At 40.4% G+C, this 25912-nt stretch overlaps 1 protein-coding gene across 8 annotated transcripts in view; it reads right to left on the bottom strand.

Moving 5' to 3' along the window:
- The window catches only part of LOC307184552 (uncharacterized protein), a 770349-nt gene that overhangs the window by 321632 nt on the left and 422805 nt on the right, over positions 1-25912 (bottom strand). For all 8 annotated transcript variants that reach the window (XR_013827746.1, XR_013827747.1, XR_013827748.1 and 5 more), the window contains one exon: positions 16688-16751. Coding sequence is in view for 1 of the 8 variants with exons in the window: in XM_079918136.1 (XP_079774262.1) it covers positions 16688-16751 (64 nt within the window). In the remaining 7 variants the exon portion in view is untranslated. The remainder of the gene's footprint in view (positions 1-16687; positions 16752-25912) is intronic.

The raw sequence follows: 25912 nt of genomic DNA, 5'->3' as shown, positions 1-25912 counted from the left end.
TTTAGGCAACTTCAGCCCTTCTAAGCATCCTTTCCAATGTCCTCCCAATTCTCAATGACAGGGCTCCAAGGAACTACAGGGGCTCTTCCCATTCCTTCCTCTTTATAAGCTTGAGAAACACTTACACAGATTGGGGACGAATCTCTTCCAGTCCTAACTGACACTGGAGCCACACTCTTGATGCTCAACCCCACTACTATAAAGCAGTCCCTGCCTCGGAGTACTACAGTTCAACTAGTGGGGATCTCTAATGAACCTCAAAAGATTCCTGTCTCTGTACCTATTCAGTTTTGCTTAGAACCTCTGAAGGATCCATACCCTTTTCTTTTTAGTTCCTCAGCTCTTATCCATTTATTAGGCGGAGACTTCTTAGAGAAGTACCATGCTGGAATTTTTTCTTCCCAAAAGGGGAGATTATTCTAGAATTTGACAACAGTCATCAAAGCAGCCAAGCAGGTGAATTAAATGATCCTTTGCAATCTTATCTGCTTCATTTCCGATGGTACTAGAGATGATTCTGGAAGCATTAATCATTTGTCCCTATTCAATCAGCTACCACCCTCCTTTTGGGCAAAATCTCCAACTGATATTGGCAAAATTCACAGCACACCTCCCAACAAGATTCAAATAGATCCCTCAAAACGTCTCCCCAGAATTAATCAATGCCCTATGAGTGAAGAAGCCCTTCAGGGCATAAAACTCGTAACAGAATATTACAAGTCACAAGGCCTCACTATCCCTTTTACTAGTCTCTACAACACTCCCATTTTACCTGTGAGAAAACCTAGGGGCCAAGGGTGGAGATTTGCCCAGGACCTTGACACAAAAAACAGCATTGTTATCCCCCGACACTGTTGTTCCTAATCCTCATACATTACTAACATTCATTCCTGCTAGAAGCAAACTCTTTACTGCAACTGATTTATGCAGTACATTCTTTAGTATTCTAGCTGATGAAGCTAGACAATACCTTTTTGCCTTCACTTGGGAAGAAAAACAATTCACCCGGACAATAATGCCTTGGGATTTTACTGAGAGTCCTTCTTATTTCTCACAAATCCTGAAGGCTGATCTGGATGATATAAAGTTCCCTAGAGGTTCTACATTGTTGTAATATGTGGATGATTCGCTTCTTTGCTTTCCTTCTCAAGCCTCCTCACAGGAAGACAGCATCCACTTGCTAAAGCTTTTAGTCTTAAAGGGACATAAGGTCGCCAAGAAAAAATTGCAGTTTGCCCAAATCCAAGTTCAGTATTTAGAGCATCTGACATAAGAACAAGGACCACACCTAGATCCAGATAGGCTTCATGGTATCCTAAGTTTCTCCAAACCCAAAACTAAGTGCCATTGTGAGGCTTTCTCTAGCTCATTGGTTATTGCCAAAATTGGATTCCAAATTTCTTATGGCCCAAATTCCATGTTTTCATAAAGAACAACAACCCCGACCCAATTTTATTGGAAGAATCAGACTACACAGACTTTAAGGCCTTAAAAAAGAGTTTGATGAACTCATCCTTGGGCATCCCAGTTATCAGATTCTTTTTCATTTTTGTATATGAGAAGGAAGGGAATGCCCTTGGCATACTCATCCAAAAACATGGGAACTACCACTGGCCCATAAAGTATTATAACCAAAAACTGGTATACGAATATTCCTAGCAGCATTATACACATAGCCAGGAAAGTAGAATCACTGAATGATGAATGGATAAACAAAAGGTGGTATAGCCATACAATGAAATATTATTGTGCCTAGAAAAGGAATGAAGTACTGTTACATGCTATAACATGTGTGAACCTTCAAAACATGCTAAGTGGTAGAAGCCAGAAACAATAGGTCACATATTGTATGACTCCATTTGTAGAAATGTCCAAAATAGGTCAATCTGTACAAACAGAGAGCAAATTAGTGGTTGCCAGGAGCCAGAGGGAAGAGGAAAAAGGGAGTTACTAGGTTTCTCTTTGGGGTGATGAAAATATTCTAAAATTAGTGATGATAGCTGCACAACTCTATCAACGTTCTAAAAACCACTGAAGTATGTATTTTAATAGGGTGATATTTTGGTATGTGTGTATCTCAATAAAATGGTTATTTAAAAAAGAAAAAGGGGGAAAAAAGATTGGGAGGTTAAGAGTCTCTTCTGATGGAAGAGATAATTTCCCAGTTTGGGTAAGGTGTGACGTAGGTTGGGAAACCATGATGGATCTTCAATGACCATGTAAAGAGAACTGAACAGTCACATGAACAGACCTCCACTGAGGATTTATTCTACAAGTTAGAAGGCTTGGTTTACAGGTGGCAATGGGTTAGAAGGTCACTAAAGGCATTATCTCATCTTAGTATTTTATATTAAGATACCATTCTTACTATGTCCACATTCTCTGTGAGAATCTTAAAAAGTCACCTCACTTTCCCCATCCGCAGATAAGATTTATATAAAACTCTACTATGGAGTAAAATATTTCAGCCAAAATATTATCTATACTCACACTGCTTGTGGTTGTTTTTTAAATTGCATTGCCCTTCAGCTTTGATATTATTGAAAACAGACACACTCTAAACAGAAGTTTGCTTTCTAAATGATTCCTTGGACGAAGCGACCAGACTTCATATTGTACCAAGAGACAACAGAGAGGGAAAACCTGGCGAGGTGTGAACATATGGCCATGAGAAATCAAAGGGATAAGTATTCAAAAAATGCATGAGAAAGAGCCCAGAGAAAAATTTAAGCGAAAATTGAAGGTATACATATTTAAAATTATGACTTAGAAGTAAAACAACCCAATCCAAAAGTCCAAAAATAGGACACTAGTTTAAAAAACTTATGTTATATCCATGTGGAAACTATTATTAAGATATTAAAAATCATATTTATTTCATATTTAATGATATAGATAAATGACCCTGATTCAGTTATAAGTTTAAAAAGTTCAATTATTAATATAATGTGATCTCAAATGTACGTGTGTTTATTTTCTTGTATAATATTTATATACATATCTGTATATAGATACATCATTTTACTGACATGAAATACAGACATACATATACAAATTTTACTCCATTATGCATAAAATTTTGTACATTTGTATTTTACAATATTATACATAAAATAATGACTTTGTATATATCAATAAAATGTTAATAATAAGGATGAGATTATGGGTCATTTTTAGTCCTTTTATTTTCAGCCCTGGGGAGCTAACATGATGGATACCCCAACAGCTGGGAAATCAGGACAGTAAAACGGCCATTTAATGGAGCCACTTGGGAAAATACTTTGGATGTTTCTCAAAAAGTTAAATGTATATCTACCGTATGACCCAGCAATTCCACTCATTGATATCTGCCCAAGAGAAATGAAAACGTATGACCACACAAAGACTTGCACATGAATGTTCACAGCAGCATTATTCATAAGAGTTAAAAAATGGAAACAATTCAAATGTTCATCAGCAGATGAATAGATAAATAAAATGACATACCCATACAATGAAACACTATTCACTAATAAAAAGGAATGCATAATGATACACACTGCAATATGGATCAATCTCCAAAACATTATGGTAACTGAAAGAAGCCAGACACAAAGACCTCATATTGCAGGATTTTATTTCTATGAAACCAGGATGGGAACAGAGATTAACTGTTAATGGGCATGATGGATCTTATTGGGGTGATGAAAGTGTTAGGAGGGTGGCTGCACAACCTGGTAAACTTCCTAAAAATCACTGAATTATACACTGTTAAAGGGTGTAATTTTATCATTAAAATTGTGTGATACATAAAATAAACTTGCATAAAATTTTTAAAAATTGCCCTCTGAGACTTGAGCTTTAAATTAGCAGTTAGCAGACATGGGCAGAGATATGCCAACTTCAGAGGACAGAATGACTCCCAGACCAACAAGACTTGACTGTAGCCTGACTGATCGTAGAAACAAGTCTACAGAAACAATGTGTTACCGGAATTGATAGTGGTCAGTCATGAGATAAAGGGGAGAGATGGTCCTGGCTTCATGCATTGGTGCATTAGTGTTTCCATTACTCTTGTAATGAGGGAGGTAGGGGAAGAGGAGAATGGTGATTCTGGAAAGATCACTCAGCTGAATGACTCCCATGCACAGATCCGAGGCACCCAGTGCAAGACAACAGTTGTTGGTTAGCTTTCCATGCAGTTCTGCTGCAGGATGAGGATGTACTGATAGGTAGATGTAAGTCCTTCTAGACTGTGATCTTGCTCTTTGTAAGTTAACAAGCGTAATACTCTTGGTACCACAGCTGTTTCTGAGAACCAGTTAATGTTAATTCATCCCTGTAAAAAACAGGCTTCTAGGGCCTCCCTGGTGGCGCAGTGGTTGAGAGTCTGCCTGCCAATGCAGGGGATCCGGGTTCGTGCCCCGGTCCGGGAGGATCCCACATGCCACGGAGCGGCTGGGCCTGTGAGCCATGGCCGCTGAGCCTGCGCATCCGGAGGCTGTGCTCCGCAACGGGAGAGGCCACAACAGTGAGAGGCCCGTGTACCACAAAAAAAAAAAAAAAAAAAAAAAACCAAACACAGGCTTCTAAGCCTGTGGAGCACAGAGCCTCAGTATGGAGGGTGGTGAGTTCCTCAGACTAGATGTTCCACAGGAGAACTAATCTGAGTGATTGGAGGTCTCCCCAGCTGAAGCTGTCTTTCTTGATGTGAAGCTGACACAGCACAGTGCAAGACAGAGCACAACGGATAAGAAAGTAGACTCTGAAGTCAGACCACCTGGATTCAAAGTCTATACTACTGTTTACTAGCTATGTGACTTTGGGGAAGTTAGGTAACCTCTCTGTTTCAGTTTTCTCATCTATAAAACACAGATAATAACAGTACCTTTCTCACATGGTTGTTAAAAGAATATATGATCTCATTTATGTAAAATACCTAGTACAGAGCTTGTCACCACTAACGCTCCAATATTATTATTTCTCAATTCGTATTCTTTTCATACTTTCCCGTTTGTCAATCGATTTTCTTATGAGAATATATATCATTTCAATTCCTAATCAGAAAACAGTGTTATTCAAAAAATTTGAAATGAATATGACTTCTGTTCAACCAGGAAAAAAGGAATAGTAAAGAAAAGAGATGGAGGAAGGAAGAGGAAAAGAAAGCAGGGTCCAAGAATGCAACTGAGGGACATTTTAGAAGGACAGTATATGGAAATTCAGGCCTTTCTAACATAAGCCATCTGGTGACCGCATCCGAGCAAGCCCCATCAAAATTGTTCTCATGGAGTTCTTTTGTCACTGTTTATTCTGCACATCATCTTACTAGGCAAATGGGTGGATTTCCCCTGCACAGAGCAGGGATAGCAGTGGGAGGATGTGGGAAGGAATAATCTAATGGCAAAGGCGAAGAGGAATGAAGGGTGAAAGGAGGCAAAGACCCCTTCCCCACATGCTTCCCCATTCTCTCACCACTGGAATCTAAGTCTGTGGTTTTAGACAAAGTTCACACACAAGTTAAACCAAAGATGTAGCTCCCTTCCCCAATCCCAAAGGTTCCCAATCAGCCCTTAGCCTTGTATAGGGAGCTTTCAAACCCCTACCCATGGTTTAATGAATTTTCTGAAAAAAGTGGCTGCTGGATATGACAGTCACAAACATCAAATTCCATTAATTAATACTGAGACATCAGTGTCCATGTTGTTTCTCAATTACACATTTCATATGCAGTCACCGTTGTACTGGCATCAGTTTGGCCCTAGTGCCCAGAAAGGACAGTTACAACGGAAGGAGGACCAAAGGCAGGTGGGTGGTAGCATCTGCACTTACACTGAGATCATCAGCTTGGAGGAATTCACACTCCTAAGAGCACTCCCCAGAGAAGGGTCTCAGAGACCTAGATGAGAGGGTTTAAATGTGGCTGGGTGAGGCGTTTTCATTTTGCTGATGGACTGGAAGGAAACTATCAGTTTGATGAACACAGAGCTTCCCTCGGGTTCCAAGACACACTCTGTGAACTGGCTTTCCAAGCCTCCTTCCCTGGCTTCCCTTCTCATTGTTCTCTTTCTCTCTCTCTGTCTCGCTCTGTCTCTCTGCTTTGCTGGGTCTGTCTCTCTTTCCCCCTAACTACAGTCATCTTCAATTTCATGTTAATTCAGAAAAGAGTCAAAGGGGAACAAAAAGCAATCTTTGCTTCTTCCACTCAAGTAAAAACCCTGAAGGGACCACACTCCCATCGAGGCATGTGTTTGAGCGCCTGGAGACAAAGCAAAATGTTCTCAGGAACACTCAGAGGTTAGGTCCTGGAGATAAAGCAATGTGATTAAATCTTGATAGATTTTTGTTTTAAGAGTAAAAGGGAGAAGGGAGGGGTAGCTCTTGTTTGCCTGGATACAAAGAGTGCCGTTGGCAATCCCTGCTTAATCAGGATCTTGATGAGCCTCTTTTCCCTCCCAGGACTGAGACGCCAAGGAATAGTCTATCAGAGGCAGCCTCTGGCTCATTCCCACGTGCTTGCTCCATCCCTGCCACTTCACTGGCCCCTGCCCTGAGAAACAGCTGTTTCATTATTCCGGCAATCTTATGAAAATTATTTGTGACTTCAATTTGAAGATTATAAAAATAAAACGCTAGTCCCACCCAGTCCCAGAAGGCAACAGGCAAAGATGATCGTTGTCAAATGCCTTCCATACCTTTATGGGGAACTATTATTCCCTTATTAAGAAATTAATCATCTTTTCCACTTTAAGGATAGAGAAAAAGTGACCCAAAAAGTGAAGTAATTTGTCCGAGGTCATTCCCCAAATGGATTACAGGTCCCTCTAACAGATACACAGTGTTCAGAGCCAGGAGGGAATGGAATGGGGTGGGACAAAATGAGAGCATCCTTGCTGGGCTCTGGGGCTGGGCCTAGGCACTCCAGGTTTTGAGGTTGGTAGCGTTAAGATAGGGAGGGCTCTTTGTTACTTTTTATTTCATGTCACCATATTTCAAAAGGTTGGAAAGAAGGTGACTACTCAGAACTAAAAAGTACAGAGGTGCACAAAAAATTAAATAGTAGAGGTCATGATGGCATGATTTCAGATTCAGAGGTACTCTGGTTACAAAAAATAAAGAGAAAAGAAAAGGTCCTAATCTGATTTTTAAAAAGGATTGCACTTAATGCTGAGAAAGGAGTCAAAATATCCAATTATATTCCCAAGTCTGGTTTATCACTAATTTGCAGAGCAATCTTGATCATGTCCCTTAACCTCTCTGGTCCACAACTGTTCCATTTGCTTCAGGGGGGCTCAGTTATCCCTGCTCTATTGTCAAGGATGGTGTGAGAAAAGAACCAAATGGCATATGTCTAGCAGAAAGCTCTATACAAACCTCCAGTGGCCCCAGATATGTTGTAGCAGTTGGATGTGTGTACTACTTAGAGAAGAATGGCTAATGTTTTTAAGTTTCTAATATGTCCTAGGCACTAGGCTATGTACTTTGCAAACTATCCTCATTCAATTTTCAAATACTGTATGAAGTAAACACTAGCTCTGTTCTAGATTAAAAAGATGAGGAAGCTGAAGTTCAGAGATACTAAGAAATCTGCCTGAGGGTCACACAACTAGTAGAAAACAGTCAGGATTCAAAGCTAATTTTGTCTAATTCTGGAGTTCAAGTCTTCACACACTAGGTGATGAATTGTATGTGGCAAGTATAATTCAGACAAGCTGTAGCACACCTCCATTGAACACAATATGAAAGACACCAAGTTGGAACACACTTATACAAAAGGAATACAATTTCTAGTCTTGAAAAACGCCATCAGTATGGTCTGTCTCCTCTCGGATTGGAGCCTGCAGGCAAAGAGGGCAAGTACAGGACCCTGTCGAACAAGGCAGCGCTTGGGGCAGACACAACCCTGAAACACTCCTGCCGCTCCACAAATCATCGACGGCTCCCTCCACTCGAGTTCATTCCAAACAAATCCATTAAAAGCACCATCTTAATGAATATTTTATGCAGTTATGACATAGTGAGTCCCATTTAGGAGGGGCTCTTACTAAAGGCTGAGACAATGAACTACTAAAATAGCCAACTAACCATCAAGGCCAATAGAAATCTGGTCAGGGGACACGATAATTTTACACAAAGAAAGAAATCAAAGTCCTACACTCCCTTCTTCCTGATTTAAGGCTCCTCTCTCTCTCTCTTTTTTTTTTTTTTTTTTTAACAGTCTACCTACCATGTTCAAATATTACCATCCGCCAGCAAAAGCCACCTATTTGGATAATTTGTTTTTTCTTGGCTTGTCATTATTTCTGAAGAAAAGCAACATACATATTTGTGTGTTTTTCTTAAATTAGGTCTATTTCTGAACCCTTAGCAACTGCACGTGCCCACATACACACACAAATAGATAAACAAGTCTCAACCTACTTCCCCTAGAAACAGAAAGTAAAGAGAATCCTAAGAGACAAATTCAATGGCGGCCCCTGTCCTGTGCCACTCTTCCCAGTCTTGCGCCTCTCCCAGGAAAATATGGCGCAGCTCAAGGACTTTGGAGGAAAAAGAGGGCTGAGCCTACAACACAGAGAGCAAACTGATGGCCTGTGTGTAAAATGCAACCTGCAGATGTGTTCTGTTTGCTCTATCAGGGTTGACCTGCCCACTGTTTTTAAGAAATTTGAAATCACTGTTAACATTTAAAAATCTGGAGATTGCACAAACATTTCTGGGTTTCTGATTACTCTTGAACAAGTAGGCGATCTGGCATAAGGGGACTTACACTCCTGCACAGTGACAGCCAGCTGGAGCTGACTCGTAGCTCATAGAGGGGTCAGCCTCCCCAGTTCCCAGACTCCATCCTGTTCCCTTGACAGGAAGACAGGATTGGTTGCCATTTGTCATTAACCTTAAGTGGCCGTTTTCCTTAGAGTTGTAAGGAATGCACAGGCACATAGACCAGTGGAACACAATATAGACCCCAGACATAAAACCATGCATATATGGTCAACTAATTATTGACACGTGTGCCAAGAACATGCAGTGGAGAAAGGACAGTCTTTTCAATAAACCGTGTTGGGAAAACTGGATACCCACAGGCAAAAACATGAAACTAGACTGCTATTTACACTACTGACAAAAATTAACTCAAAGTGGATCAAAGACCTAAATGTAAAACCTGAAACCGTAAAACTCCAAGAAGAAAACATAGGGGAAAACATCCTTGACATTGGTTTTGTCAATGATTTCTTGCCTAAGACACCAATAGCAAAGGCAACAAAAGCTAACAGAAATAAGTAGAACTACATTAAACTAAAGGGCTTCTGCATAGCAAAGGAAACAATCAATACATTGAAAAGGCAGCCTATGGAACAGGAGAAAATATTCACAAACCATATCTCTGATAAGGGGTTAACATCCAAAATATATAAAGAACTCACACAACTCAAGAGTAAAAAAAGGAAATAATACAATTTAAAATGGGCAAAGGACCTGAAAAGACATTTTACCATAGAAGACATACAAATGGCCAATAGGGACATACAAAGGTGCTCAACATCACTAATCATCAGGAAAATACAAATCAAAACCAAAATGAGGTAGGACCTCACACCTGTCAGAATGCCTATCATCTAAAAGACAAGAGATAACAAATGTTGGCAAGAATGTGGAGAAAAGGGAACACTTCTGATGGGAATGTAAACTAGAACAGCCGCTGTAGAAAAGAGGATGGCAGTTCCTCAAAAAAATAAAAATGTAACTACCAGATGATCCAGCAATTCCACTCCTGGGTGGAAGGAACTGAACTCAGTATCTCAAAGATCCACATCCATGTTCGTTACAGCATTATTTATAATAGACAAGATATGGAAACAATCTAAGTGTCAACAGATAAATGGATAAAGAAGATGTGGTATACATATATAATGGAATATTATAAAGCCATGAGGAAGAAGAAAATCCTGCCATTTCCAACAATATGGATGGACCTTGAGAGTATAAAGCTAAGTGAGATAAGTCAGACAGAGAAAGACAAATACTGTATGATATCACTCATATTTGCAAGTTTAAAAAGCTGAACTAGTAAAAATAGAGAGTAGTATGGTGGTTACTGGGAGCTGGGTGGGGGTAGGGTAAATGGGGAGATGGTGTTAAAGGGCACAAACTTGAAACTGGCAGATAAACGAGTTCTGGAGATCTAATGCACAGCATAGTGGTTACAGTCAACAATACTGTATTATAAACTTCAAAGTTACTAAGACACTAGGTCTTAATTGTTCTCACGACAAAAATAAATGATAATTATGTGATGGGACAGAAGTGTTAGCTAAAGCTGACACTATTATAATCATGTTGCAGTACATAAGTGTATCGAACAAACACGTTGTTCACCTTAAACAGTGTTATAGGTCAATTATATCTCAATTTTTAATTAATTAATTATAACAAAATATTTTTTGTACCTACATCTCTATCTAAAGTGGGAAAATGAGCAAACTGGGGTAGCCATGTACTGGAAGAAAAATGGGGGAAAACCTAAAGCCTAATTCTGTGTAGGAGTGAAGAAAATGCATTTGTGTTTGATATCTATGCAAACAAAAACCTGGCTAGTTTAACTTCAGGGTCTTACCTGCCCCTGCAGGCATTTAAAATTGACATCCTTGCCTAAAGTCACTGAAAATCTTTGGAAGTAGGTCTTTATCACCATAGTCTTCATTTCCATAGTTCCATGGGCCTTCCTTAGTGGTTGGCACAGTGCCAAACACATAAGAGGTACCACAAATAGAACTACTTTATGAACTGAAATTCTGCCCTTTCTCTCCTCTCCATTTGATTTCTGTGTACCAACTACCCTACATCGCTATCCTCCCTTCTTGTTGAGCAAGGATCCTTTCAGAGCCTTGACTGCTCCAAAGCTTTATCTCATGACCAATCAGACTTGAAAGAACCTAGCAAAGGAATCACATAAAGACTTCAGTGACTGGTATGATCAAGTATTCACCTGGGGACAAGCCAAACTTAGATTTAAATTCCAGCCTCACCGCTCACTACCTTAGCTTGAGTTGCCGGACGGCAAAGCCTGCCATGAAGACGTGGTATGTGTAGGTAGTTTATTGGGGGAATGTGATCCCCTAAATGAGGGGCAGGGAGGTGAACAGGGACAAGAGGACAAACCAACACAAGAAAGTGTTAACTGCTACAGGCAACTGGTTACTTCACACAAGGCCTTCTGAGGAGTCGTATGGAATATGTGTCTGAACTGTCAGCCAGGGACAAAAGCCTTTATCCATCAGCTCCTGCCCTATAGGCAGAGGGTTGCCCCATGATGTGTTAACATCTTAATGCAACCAAAGGAAGCCAGAGAGAAGCACATGGAGTGGAGTGGTAGCCTTGGCTGGAATCAGCGGCAAGGCCAAGACGACGTGAGGTGCTGTACAAAGGGTGTCCTACACAATAACTGTGGTCAAATACTTCATTTCTGGAAACCTCAGTTTCCCCTACTATAAATGGGCCAACATTAGTGCTTCTCTTTTAGGAAGGTAAGGAGACTATAATGAAATAATCCATGTAAAGTTCATAGCAAAATGCGCAGCACATAGTACACGCTAATGAATGGCTGTTTCAAATACGGTATAAGCTCTTACCTCCAGGACCGTACACTACGGAGGACCTTTATCTGACAACTTGACAGCAATAATCGATGAAACCAAACAATGATACTTACAATCTCAGCATTCACTTAGCGACAGATTCCAAACTGGCTGCTGCTAAGCGAATTCTGTCCCATAGACACGCATTCTTCTCCTACCCCCATAAATATCTATATAGATATATATTAATATATATAAACGCACAAATGTGTTCACATATTATAACAGAAATAACTTATGAACATTTAAAAATCAGAAAACTCAGATTTCCAGCTTACTCTTGAAAAAGCAAAGGTCTGACCCCACCAAGCTGGCATTCCCACTGTCAGCTGGAGCTGAGTGGTGGTCACCTTTTCAAACAGGGCATGTTTTCTCCAATTTGCCACTATCCCCACTGAGTCCATTTCACTCATTTACAACCTGCTGCTGGGCATTTGCATTTGAAACTTCTGGACTGATACTTAACCTAGAAAGGCGGGGTCGCTGGAAACCCTGCCAGAACCTAAGGAGAAAGAATGCCAGAGACAACAAGGCCGTTATCTTTCAGTGAGACAGAAGAGCCACCTCCAAGGCCCACGGAACTCAGTGTCCCTGTGATGGAGAGCTAACTGAATCCTGCTGAGGTGACAGTGTGTGCTTCCAGTGAGTCTGGCTATTACCAACCTGAGACTGAGGTCACCCCAGCTGTTCTCGGCGCCTGCAACTCTGTTTATTTCATTCTGGTTCATACCAGAGATTTATTTTTATGAACAGTGAACATTTTTTGTAACATTCCCTCTTTTAACCTTCATTATCAAAGTCTCTGACCAAAGCCCATATAAGTACCATTATTGCCCATATAACATTTTCCAACATAAACCATTTAAGGCATTTTCTTCCATTTTTATTTATTTCTCTTCTGTTACATTTCATTTGAAATGTGCATGGGGGAGAATGTGTCTTGTTTTTATGTTGTCTCATACAGATCATAAGCCCTTAATGGTGGGAGCTGCCTATTTTGGAGGTTAATAAGCAATGGGGACATCCATCATATGGAACAAACGAGGATATGCTGCCCCGCTTAAAAAAAAGAGTACTAGGAAGGAGTTGTGCGTGACTGGGGAAATTGAAAAGAAAATAAACCAGCTTCTTTGTCTCTTGTGAAAGCGAAGAGAAGAAGAAACATGGTTGCTCCAGAAAAAGGAAAATTCTCACAGAATTACGGAACGAACTTATTGTTACGGGGGGGAAGGGTGGAGGGGACGGATAGTTACAGAGTATGGGATTGACATGTACACACTGTTGTATTTAAAAGGTATAACCCACAAGGACCTACTATATAGCACAGGGAACTCTGTTCAATATTACGTAACAACCTCAATGGGAAAAGAATTTGGAAAAGAATTGACACGTGTATATGTATAACTGAATCACTTTGCTGTACACCTGAAACTAACACAACATTGTTGATCAACAATACTCCAATATAAAATAAAAAGTTAAAAAAAATAAGAGCATAGTGCTGTAATATCACTCCTCAAGTCACCCATTCATAATGCAAATTCTCCATGGACAGTGAAAGTACGTGTATCTCTGAATCTCTCCTACCTCGCCAGGGTCTGGTGCAAAGTGGGTAATTTAACTGAAATTTGTATTTGACTCTAAAAAACTCAACTGACTTAAGCAAAAATGGTAATACGTTGACTTACATAGTTGAAAAGTTCAAGGTCTTTAGGCACAGTTGTATACAAGAACTAAAACACTGTCTTTACGATTCAATCTCTCTCTCTTTTTCTCCCCCCTGCCCCCACCTCAACACTCATTCTGCCTTTTATTCTATTGGTTTTTCTTTAAGCAGGTGCTCTTCTTTCGGTAGTAAGCAGTTCACTAATAAGCTCTAGGCTTACATTCTTATAAGCTCAGTAACTCTAGTAATAATGAATGAATAAATAAAAGAAGGAAATAAAGAAATAGAGAAGGAAGGAAGGGAGGAAGGAAGGGAGGGAGGGGAGAAGGAAGTAAAAAGAGGGAAAGAACAGGCTTCTCTTTTCTAGCAGTTGCAACAGTTTGGATCCCTGAACAAATGACTAGGGTCAGAGGGAAGGACTACATGGATCGGAAGGCCCACCCTAGCCACAGGGACTGAAATTGTCTAGGGTGGAATGCATGCTGGGTGGTCACAAGCAGTAAAGGTCCACCATGGAAGGCATGGATGATGCTGTTGCATGAAGAGAACCACAGGAGTCAAGAGCCCTTGGTACTTCCTTCAAGTTCTGGAGTAACCAGTAAGGAAATCTTGAAAATTCAATTTAATTCATTGCCACAAAGATGTACCCCATCTTACTACATGCTAGAACTGCGCTAAAGCCTGAGAAAGCAGAGATGCAAAGCTACTGACAAAGATCAACAAATCTATAAACAGGTAAGAGCTGCAGATACAAAAGCAAGTCATTAGGAAACCTTGTGCTAGGAAAAAATTGTAGAAGTATGTGTAAGGTGCAGAGGTATCTTTGAAATCCCCCAGAAGTAGAACCTGAGATTAGGATTTGTGCTCGAATGACAGATATTTGGAAGGTAATCTAGGGAACGCAGGTAGAGTAATAGGGAAGTTAAGTCAGGGAAGGGAAGGATGCCAGTATAGGGGGAACTATTATACTACAATTTATATATATTCTAATTATATATACATATGAATATATTAGAGGTAGTAACTATCAAACTTACCACTGTTGGGAACTTGGGATCCCACTGTCTGGGATCCAGTGTAGAACATATGCCTCAGAATTGTTTAACAGGCAAAGGTGGGAACTGATGGGGAGGAAACTGGGGTACTTATATATGAATTCGTCTATCACTGGCAAAAGGATGCTGGAGTATAGGGCAGTTATTCCCCAGGCATTTCCGGCCTGCCATATGTGTGGGCAGAGTGGGCTTCAAAGGCCAGTGAAAGCCCTCAGGCAAAGAGATGCAGATGCCAGTTTGGCAGTCACGCCAACTGCACTGGAACTGTAGGGCCTGGGGATTATGGGTGGGACAGTGGCAGTATCTGATCTTCAAGTAGAAATCATTTTGCTGCTCTTTCCTAAAACAAGGAAACTGAAAAAGAAATTCCCTGAGTGCCTAAGAAACTCTAAAATCCTAAAATGCAAGATGTAGTCTAATAATCTTATATTTTATACTTCCATGTCAGTTTGTCTCAGGCTGATTTTAAAACACTCTAAAAATTCATGGGAAATGGGGGCGTGTGGGAGGTGGAGGCAGCTGGAAGAGCAATAAGATTAATGATTTTGTGGTCAAAAAGCCCACGACTTCACACAAAAATGTAGTCATCAAAACAGCCTAACTTGCTTAGAAAGGATCTGCTTACATTTAACCCTATGATCTCAGTCCCTGCACTTGCCCTATACTGGAGTGTGTGGGTTCCCAGGGACAGGTTTACCTTCTTCTCATTTCTTAAGGTGTGTTCTGGTAAATTAGATCACATCTCTAGTTTTTCCTTCCTTTTCTTTTTCCATTCCATAGGATAACAGACTCAGACCATCATAAGAGAAGGCTCAAGGATATGGATTCATAGAGATGGTAGATGAGGTTGTGGTGTTGTAAGGAGTTCTTTGGACTCCTGACCAAGTGCTCACCTGTTTACATGGCCAGAGATGGGAACCAAGAGGTAAATGTAGCAAACCAGGCTTTACAAAGGAAAATGATTTTTTTTTTTGTATATCCAGAGGCTTACTCCTATACCACTTCACATTTCCAAAGCTCGCTCCCAACCCAGGGAAGTTGGCTATATTTGTTTATATTATTTCTAGCATTTGTTACCTTTGGAAGTGTTTTAGTGGCTGTTACATAGACAGGGCCCCAAAATATTTTTGCAACAGGCCCATGGCTCTATGGCTCCCCAGCAAAACCCTATTTTCCAGAAATCTGCCTGTAAAACCCCAGCCCCCTGTGAACCCACACTAGGCCCTTTACTGGAGTGTGTGGGTTTCCAGGGACAGGTTTACCTTCTCATTTCTTAAGATGTGTTCTGGTATATCAGATCTCATCTTTTTTTTTTTTCCTTCCTTTTCTTTTTCCATTCCATAGAACACCAATACTGTTGCTTCTAAATGAAGCTTAAGAATTGTATCTGATTGCAAAGGATGGAGCATTTAAAGTGGTAAGTCTGGGGATGGAAAAAATGAAAATCATATAATCTAATAATGAACCACGACAATGGAGGGGAAGCTCTTTCTGGAAGCACTGTTGACAATGAACATTTCCAAATGCCTATGTGCTCAACTCATTAGTAAGAATCACATTTCTTTCTTGGTCAAGCACAGGATCAAACTCTATATAATTAAAGTCCTCAGTATGCACACAATACTGGATGACTTGCAGTTGTTTCCCTCCCTCCTCTTGGGTAATTTTCCTAGAAAAGGACTTAATTTAGCAGATTTAGGGAGTGATTTAAGCACTGCTGAGTACTCTATGTTTTACTGGGAATGGAGAAAGAATACCCTTTTCATGGACAAATTTGACCCTGATGCAAACATCTAACTTCTGTGGGCTTCTCTCAAGTCCTAACACTCACATCTGGGAGCAGAACTGCCTCCAGAAAAAGAAGAGTTATTAATATGCCTCAGTGGCTCAGGGAAATTTGAGTGGAAATGTTTTTTCTTGAATTAGGATTTACTATTGGTGGATGATAATAAAAGCTAATTTTTGTGGAGAGGTTGTTACATATTAGGCATGAGTCCATGTGCTTTACATGTATTAATTCTTTCAAACTTAAAAAAATCTCATAGGGAAAAATACCATTATTGTTTCCAGTAATATTTTCCAGATGATGAAACTGACCATATCTTCCTCTTTTCTTATATCCCACAGAAGAAATGTTAAAAACAACAACTCTAAAGACTACTTCCACTACTATTGCTGCTATGATGAATATTAATAGTACACCAATAGGCTTGTTACTAGTTAACTAGTTACCAAGCATTATTGAACACCCCAAGTTTAAAACAGTGCTAGACATTATTGGGAGAAATAAGAGAAACAAGAAATTACACTCAGATATATCCAAACAGTATAAGGGCATAACACAGTACCTTGGGAACAACTGTATGCAGTGAGCTTCCTTAAGCAAAATACGATTGTTGCTCAACGCTCTACCTAAAAGAAAAACAGAGAAAATAAAAACTGTGGTATTCTTAAACTAAATTCTTACCTAATCTTGACATGTATTTAAGACTAAAATGTATAAATAAAACTCTTAGAGAACAAAAGTGGTACACATGTATCAAGCATCTTTGTTAAGTCTATACGAAAGAGATGCTTTTTTAAAAGAAGCAGTAATAAAAATTGAACTTATGTTCTCTGCTTTCTTTTAATTAGGAAAAAATAATGATCTGGGGATAGTGTATGCTCATATTGCAAGGAGTACATAAAATGAACACACACACACACACACACACACACATACACAATCATTTTCCAGAACTTAGACATATTGATACTTCCCTGATTTATATTTTAGATACTGTCATGTCATTATTTCAACTATATAAAATACAAAAATTTCTTCAGGTAAAAGGGATCATTTTCCTGACACTTAAAGAGTTTTTTTTACAAACCAACAAGAATAAGGTTAATAAACAACACAAGAATAACAATAAAACCTATTATAAATAAGACATACACAACCCAATAAAAATGGGCAGAAGACATGAATAAAAAGTTCACCATAAAAGAAATACTTTGGCTTATAAATATATGACAAAATGCTCAATTTCAGTTAAATCAAGCAATAAGACACATTTTTGGTCTATCAGTTAAAATTTGAAAGACACTATCATGGAACATGTATTTTATTGGAACATGTACTTAGTGTAGGTGGCTCAAATGTTGCTTTCAATGCTCTTCATAAAGAGTACAATTGTTTCTTCCCTTTATTCTTCTTTTATTCCCAAGCTGTGATTAATCTCACTTGGGCCTCTTTTTCCTCCAGCAACAATGTTGGCTATGTCTGCACAGAATCCCTAATCCAAGTAGTTGAATCAAGATATTTTGGAGATGGTGTATGTAGCAGAGAAGAAATGTCCCATACATCTGAATCCCCATAGAGAGGTACAACCAGCAGTCTCATGATGGTACTTATCATTAAGCTCATAGGTTTAAATGCAGTATTTCCATACTTATCAACAGTCTTTGAAAAGAGCTGCCCAGATGAGATTGGCAAAGCTATCTTTTGCTTCTAAACACAAGAGGAGAACAAAAAGAGAAGGTGGAGGCCATTTAATGAGTCAAAATTTTGAATTTTGAAAGATAAGTGAACTACCTTAACCCTGAAATTTTTACCTTTTTTAACTTGAATGTAAATTTGTAAGAATAAATAATAATGCTCTTAGTGATGCTCTTAGTCATCCTTTACATAACTTACCACATTTAATTCCCATAATAACCCTATGACATAGTGCTACTATTATCCCCAATATGCAGATGAAGAAGCTAATGTTTAGAGAGATTAAAGAATCCGTCCAAAATGGCATGGGAGAGCTTTGATTCAAACCCAGGCATTCTCTTTCTGAAATCCAGATTCTTGAATACTTATTCCATCTATAAACTCTTGCTGTGTCCAGAAAATAATTCTATTTGCCCTCATACTGTGGATCAGGATTCATTCCCATGGAGATGGATTTCCTTTCTTAGACTCTACTGCTCCTTTGGGTGAGACTGGTATTCAGTGACGTTTAGAGAAGGCAAAGGGCATCTTCTCTTGTTTGCCTCATCTCTAGGTACTCCTAGTGGACTAGCTCCACATGCTTCTCTTGGTTGGACATGCTTCAAAATGCTCTCTTTCATCTCTGCTTCAAGAATGCTAATCAGCCCTAATCATCAAGCTAAATTCCCTGTAATCCAAAAAGACTACACCAAGTCCAGTGGTACCATCAGAGGTTTGGCCAAGACCACAAGGAAAGAGCTGAAGGTCTGCCATGTTCACCGATACTTCCTACATGGCCTGAGAATATACAATAAAACCAATGGGGAAAAATTTCAGAGAGAGAGATTTCAGCTCCATCTAGACTGAGCTTATTAATAATTGGAGTTCCCTCAGGAAGAAGCAAGTCAGTTCCCCTGTCACTGGAGGTATGCAAGCATAGGATGAATAATTATTTGACAGAAATGTAAAGGGATCTCAAAAGTCAGGTGAAGACTCAGACTAGGTACAGAAGTTTTCAACTTGGCTTTCTGATACATGGCTGTGGCCACAATCACTTATGTGATTGTGTTTATCACAGGTAATTTATTGCTACAAATATAGAATATTTGTGATTGAATTTTTAACATATAAATTAATTCAGTTTATCGAATACAAGAAATAAAAACTATTGGACAGGTATAGAATAGCTAAGAGAATTGAAAGAAAAGAATTGCACATACCCACAAACCAAATTATCTTCGTAGTGAATGAACTTGACTGACCTACATCAATGGGAGAGTCCTACCCTTGTCTATATTTACTCTTCCTTTTGCTGTGACAGAATGAAAGTTGAGAACTATTACATGCTTGGTCTTTAAGATTTCCTCCAAGCCTGAGACACTATGATTCTGTGATTCTAAAAGACAGAGAAACAATAGCACGGAGCAGAAGTGTTCCAGCCTCAGACCTGAACTGGGTTGTTTCAGGGCCCAATTAACTGGTCTTGATGCTAAGGCTAAGTCTCTATGTCTTAGCGCACTAGAATACTACACTTGCACCTTTGGTTCCCTCTTAGGGTGTGGCAAGGGATAATACAATGGAGTTACTTCACATCTAGAAGAAATCAGGCCACCTGTGTGAGACTCAAGCAGAGAAATCCTGAGAGAGAGAGAGCCTGCAAACCCTAGCACTGATAGATGGGGTTGGATTAAGCATCTCTCTGAGAAAATTATCTCAACCAAGCATGAGGTATGTGTATATGTGTGGGCAGTGAGGAGGGGAGGGAGCTGTAGATAAACTTCATAAATGAAGTGGGGCTTCCCTGGTGGCGCAGTGGTTAAGAATCCACCTGCCAATGCAGGGGACACGGGTTCAAGCCCTGGTCCGGGAAGATCCCACATGCTGCAGTGCAAGTAAGCCCATGTGCCACAACTACTGAGCCTGTGCTCTAGAGCCTGCGAGCCACAACTGCAGAAGCCTGTGCACCTAAAGCCCGTGCTCCGCAACAAAGAGTAGCCCCCACTCACCATGGCTAGAGAACGCCCGTGCACAGCAATGAAGACCCAAAGCCACCAAAAATAAATAAATAAAATAAATTTATTTTTAAAAAAAATGAAGTGAATGGCAGTGGAGCCAGGGTCCTGGGCTCAGGGGCACACGGATCTACCATGGCATCTGGGGCCTGGGGCACAGGGGCAGAAAGCGTTAGTGGCACCAGTGTTTGAGTTGTAGGCATATGCAGATCACCCATGGAACTGGGGTATGGGTTTCTGGCGCTCATCAAGGTGACCTGGCGGGGCATGGTGCTGGATACAGCAATGGTATGGGTCCAGGGCTGGCAGGTCAAGGTCCCAACTCAGGTCTCAGGTGGGCAAAGTGTTGAGCAGCAACAGCAAAGCCCTGATGAAGGCAGGTCAAAACTGGAACTCAGGACCTACAATGCAGATACAGAGCACCAGCTATGTAGCCTCAGTGATGGAGAGTCAAAGCATGACTTAGAGTCCAGGAGGTAGGGCACAGCCTAGTGGCAGCTCCAGTTCAGTAGATAGCAAGGCACTGTGATATCCCAATCACGGAGAGCAGGGAGCAGCAGCAACTTAGGCTCCTGAGGGTGGGTTTCACCACAGCAATAGCTCTAGCCCCAGGGAGGAGATGCAGTGGCAGGGACTCTAGGTAGCTCCATCAGTTGAGTTCAGCATCAGTGAGGACTGCAGGAATCCTCAGTAGAAAAGGCTGAAGATGTCCATGAAGGTGTCAAGGATTTCTGTGGTCCTCCTGTTCTCATTTTCCCATAGCATGAAACCCCTCTGAGGGTATCCCTCTTGTCACTAAGCTACTCCAGACTGTGGGTTGGGGTGATACACGTAAAATGCTTCTTACACTCATCTATGCTGAAATCCTCAGTTATTATACTCCCCAGGGTTTCTGCTGCTTCTTCATTGTAGTCCTGAGCTCTCCCAGAGCTATTTTTGTCAATTTGTAGTTATCCATCATTTTAGTTGTCTTCGTGGAAGAGACAAGGGTCTGAACCTTCTAGTCTGCCATCTTGCTGATGTTTCCCCTTGTAAAATTTCAAATATATACAATTTTTGAACGTCAATTATACCACAATAAAGCTAGAAGAATAAGTATATTGTTTAGATAGAAAAAGTATGATATTAGATTGAAACTTGGACCTACACAAAGATATGATGATTGCTGGAAATGGAAAAAATGAAGGTAAAATTGAATTCATTTTCATTAATTTTAATTGGTCTAAAAGATAATTATTTGAGTAAAAATAGTAGGAATACATTGTGCATTTATAGCACATGTAAAACACAAATGACTGAGGGAATATATTTTTATAAGATGCTTATAGAATGCATGAAATGAAATTTTATTTGAAGCGAGACTCCAGTAAAGATGTATATTTTAAACTCTCGGGTAGCCACTGAGATTATTTTTAAGAGGTAATATTATAAATGAGTCAACAGAGGAGATAAAATGAAAACATAACAAGATGCTTAATTAACAGAAAAGGCATTAAAAAGAGGAAAAAACAAAGAACTGAAGGAAAGAATAGAAAATAGCTAGCAAGATGACAGATTTTAAAACAGTCATATAAATGATAACATTAAATGTCCCTAGTCTAAAAATAACAAAAGACAAAAATTGCTGAGAGAGACCTTCAAGATGGCGGAAGAGTAAGACACGGAGATCACCTTCCTCCCCACAAATACATCAGAGATACATCTACACGTGGAACAACTACAGAACACATACTGAATGCTGACAGAAGACCTCAGACTTCCCAAAAGGCAAGAAACTCCCCATGTACCTGGATAGGGCAAAAGAAAAAAGAAAAAACAGAGACAAAAGGATAGGGACGGGACCTGCACCAGTGGGAGGGAGCTGTGAAGGAGAAAAGGTTTCCACACACTAGGAAGCCCATTCACTGGCAGAGACAGGGGTGGGGGAGGGGGAAGCTTCGGAACCATGGAGGAGAGCACAGCAACAGGGGTGCGGAGGGCAAAGCGGAGAGATTTCTGCACAGAGGATCAGTGCCGACCAGCACTCACCAGCCCGAGAGGCTTGTCTGCTCACCTGCCGGGACGGGTGGGGGCTGGGAGCTGAGGCTCTGGGATCAGAGGTCAGATCCGAGGGAGAGGACTGGGGATGGCTGTGTGAACACAGCCTGAAGGGGGCTAGTGCACCACAGCTAGTGAGGAGGGAGTCCGGGAAAATGTCTGGAACTGCCTAAGAGGCAAGAGACCATTGTTTTGGGTTGCACGAGGAGAGGGGATTCAGAGCACCACCTAAACAAGCTCCAGATACAGGCGCGAGCCGCGGCTATCAGCGCGGACACAAGAGACGGGCATGAAATGCTAAGGCTGCTGCTGCAGCCACCAAGAAGCCTGTGTGTGAGCACAGGTCACTACCCACACCTCCCCTCCCGGGAGCTTGTGCAGCCCACCACTGCCAGGGTCCCGGGATCCAGGGACAACTTCCCTGGGAGAACACAGGGCAGGCCTCAGGCTATTGCAACGTCATGCTGGCCTCTGCCACTGCAGGCTCACCCCGCATTCTGTACCACACCCTCCCCCGGCCAGAAAGGGCCAGAGCCCCCTAATCAGCTGCTACATTTTTTTTTTTTTTTTTTTTTGCTGTGCACAGGCCTCGCACTGTTGTGGCCTCTCCCGCTGCAGAGCACAGGCTCTGGATGCGCAGGCCCAGCGGCCATGGCCCATGGGCCCAGCCACTCCACGGCATGTGGGATCCTCCCAGACCAGGGCATGAATCCATGTCCCCTGCATCGGCAGGCGGACTCTCAACCACTGCACCACCAGGGAAGCCCTCAGCTGCTACTTTAAACCCGTCCTGTCTGAGCAAAGAACAGATGTCCTCAGGTAACCTATATGCAAAGGCGGAGCCAAATCCAAAGCTGAACCCCAGGAGCTGTGGGAACAAAGAAGAGAAAGGGAAATCTCTCCCAGCAGCTGGAGGAGCACCAGATTACATCTCCACAATCAACTTGATGTACGCTGCATCTCTGGAATACCTGAATAGACAACGAATAATCCAAAAATTGAGATGGTGGACTTGGGGAACAACTGTAGACTTGGGGTTTGCTTTCTGCATCTAATTTGTTTCTGATTTTATGTTTATCTTAGTTTAGTATTTATAGTTTATTATCATTGGTAGATTTGTTTATCTGGTTGTTCTCTTCCTTTTTCTTTTATATATATATATTTTTTTCCTTTTTCTCTTTTTGTGAGTGTGTATGGGTATGCTTTTTTGTGTGATTTTGTCTGTATAGCTTTGCTTTTACCATTTCTCCTAGGGTTCTGTCTTTTTTTTTTTTTTTAGTATAGTTTATAGGGCTTGTTACCATTGGTGGATTTGTTTATTAGTTTGGTTGCTCTCTTCTTTCTTTCTTTCTTCTTTTTATGACTTTTTAATTTTTTTGTTTTTAATATTTTTTTAATTTTAATAACTTTATTCTTTCTTTCTTTCTTTCTTTTGCTGTCTTTTCTTCTGAGCCGTGTGGCTGACAGGGTCTTGGTGCTCCAGCCAGGTGTCAGGCCTGTGCCTCTGAGGTGAGACAGCTGAGTTCAGGACATTGGTCCACCAGAGACCTCCCAGCTCCCACTACCAAACGGTGAACGGTCTCCCAGAGATCTCCATCTCAAGGCTAAGACCCAGCTCCACTCAATGACCAGCAAACTACAGTGCTAACACCCTATGCCAAACAACTAGCAAGACAGGAACACAACCCCACCCATTAGCAGAGAGGCTGCCTAAAATCATAATAAGGCCACAGACACCCAAAAACACACCACTGGAGGCGGTCCTGCCCACCAGAAAGACAATATCCAGCCTCATCCACCAGAACACAGGCACTAGTCACCTTAACCAGGAAGCCCACAAAACCCACTGAAAAAACCTCAGCAACTGGGGGCAGGCACCAAAAAAAAACAGGAACTATGAACCTGCAGCCTGCAAAAAAGAGATGCCAAACACAGTAAGTTAAGCAAAATGACAAGACAGAGGAACACACAGCAGATGAAGGAGCAAGGTAAAAACCCACCAGACCTGACAAATGAAGAGGAAAGAGGCAGTCTACCTGAAAAAGAATTCAGAGTAATGATAGTAAAGATGGTCCAAATTCTTGGAACTAGAATGGAGAAAATACAAGAAACATTTAACAAGGACCTAGAAGAACTAAACAGCAAACAAACAATGATGAACACCACAATAAATGAAATTAAAAATTCTCTAGAAGGAATCAAAGAAAGGATAACTGAGGCAGAAGAACGGATACGTGACCTGGAATATGTAACAGTGGAAATAACTACTGCAAGGCAGAATAAAGAAAAAAGAACGAAAAGAATTGAGGACGGTCTCAGAGACCACTGGGACAACATTAAAGGCACCAACATTTGAATTTTAGGGGTTTCAGAAGAAGAAGAGAAAAAGGGACTGAGAAAATATTTGAAGAGATTACAGTTGAAAATTACCCTAATATGGGAAAGGGAATAGTCAATCAAGTCCAGGAAGCGCAGAGAGTACCATACAGGATAAATCCAAGGAGAAACACGCCAAAACACATATTAATCAAACTATTAAAAATTAAATACAAAGAAAAAATATTAAAAGCAGCAAGGGAAAAACAACAAATAACATATAAGGGAATCCCCATAAGGTTAACAGCTGATCTTTCAGCAGAAACTCTGCAAGCCAGAAGGGACTGGCAGGACATATTTAAAGGGATGAAAGGCAGAAAACTACAACCAAGATTACTCTACCCAGCAAGGATCCCATTTAGATTTCACAGAGAAATTAAAACCTTTACAGACAAGCAACAGCTGACAGAGTTCAGCACCACCAAACCAGCTTTACAACAAATGCTAAAGGAACTTCTCTAGGCAGGAAACACAAGAGAAGGAAAAGACCCACAATGACAAACCCAAAACAATTAAGAAAATGGGAATAGGAACACACATATCAATAACTACCTTAAATGTAAATGGAGTAAATGCTCCAACCAAAAGACCTAGAGTGGCTGAATGGATACAAAAACAAGATCCGTATATATACCGTCCACAAGAGAGCCACTTCAGACCTAGGGACACATATAGACTGAAAGTGACGGGATGGAAAAAGATATTCCATGCAAATGGAAAACAAAAGAAAGCTGCAGTAGCAATTCTCACATAAGACAAAATAGACTTTAAAATAAAGACTATTAGAAGAGACAAAGAAGGACACTACATAATGATCAAGGGATCAACCCAAGAAGAAGATATAACAACTGTAAATATTTATGCACCCAACGTAGGAGCACCTCAATACATAAGGCAAATGCTAACAGCCATAAAAGGGGAAATCAAGAGTAACACAATCATAATAGGGGACTTTAACACCCCACTTTCACCAATGGACAGACCATCCAAAATGAAAATAAATAAGGAAACAAAAGCTTTAAAAGATACATTAAACAAGAAAGACTTATTTAATTTTTATAGTACATTCCATCCAAAACAACAGAATACACTTCTCAAGTGCTCATGGAACATTCTCCAGGATAGATCATATCTTGGGTCACAAATCAAGCCCTCGTAAATTTAAGAAAATTGAAATCATATCAAGTATCTTTTCTGACCACAATGCTATGAGACTAGATATCAAGTACAGGAAAGAAAAACCCGTAAAAACAAAAAAAACAAACACATGGAGGCTAACTACACTACTAAATAACCAAGAGATCACTGAAGAAATCAAAGAGGAAATCAATAAATACCTAGAAACAAATGACAATGAAAACACGACGACCCAAAACCTATGGAATTCAGCAAAAGCAGTTCTAAGGGAACTTTATAGCAATACAATCCTACCTCAAGAAATAAGAAACATCTCAAATAAACAACCTAACCTTACACCTAAAGCAATTCGAGAAAGAACAAAAAAACCTCAAAGTTAGCAGAAAGAAAGGAATCATAAAGATCACATCAGAAATAAATGAAAAAGAATAGAAAGAAACAATAGCAAAGATCAGTAAAGCTAAAAGCTGGTTCTTTGAGAAGATAAATAAAATTGATAAACCATTAGCCAGACTCATCAAGAAAAGAAGGGAGACAACTCAAATCAATAG

This window comes from Stenella coeruleoalba (genome assembly GCF_951394435.1).
Source record: "Stenella coeruleoalba genome assembly, chromosome: 3".
NCBI classification, from domain to species: Eukaryota; Metazoa; Chordata; class Mammalia; order Artiodactyla; family Delphinidae; genus Stenella; species Stenella coeruleoalba.
Note: the sequence above shows the minus strand (reverse complement) of the source record. Positions and strands in the feature narration are given on the sequence as shown.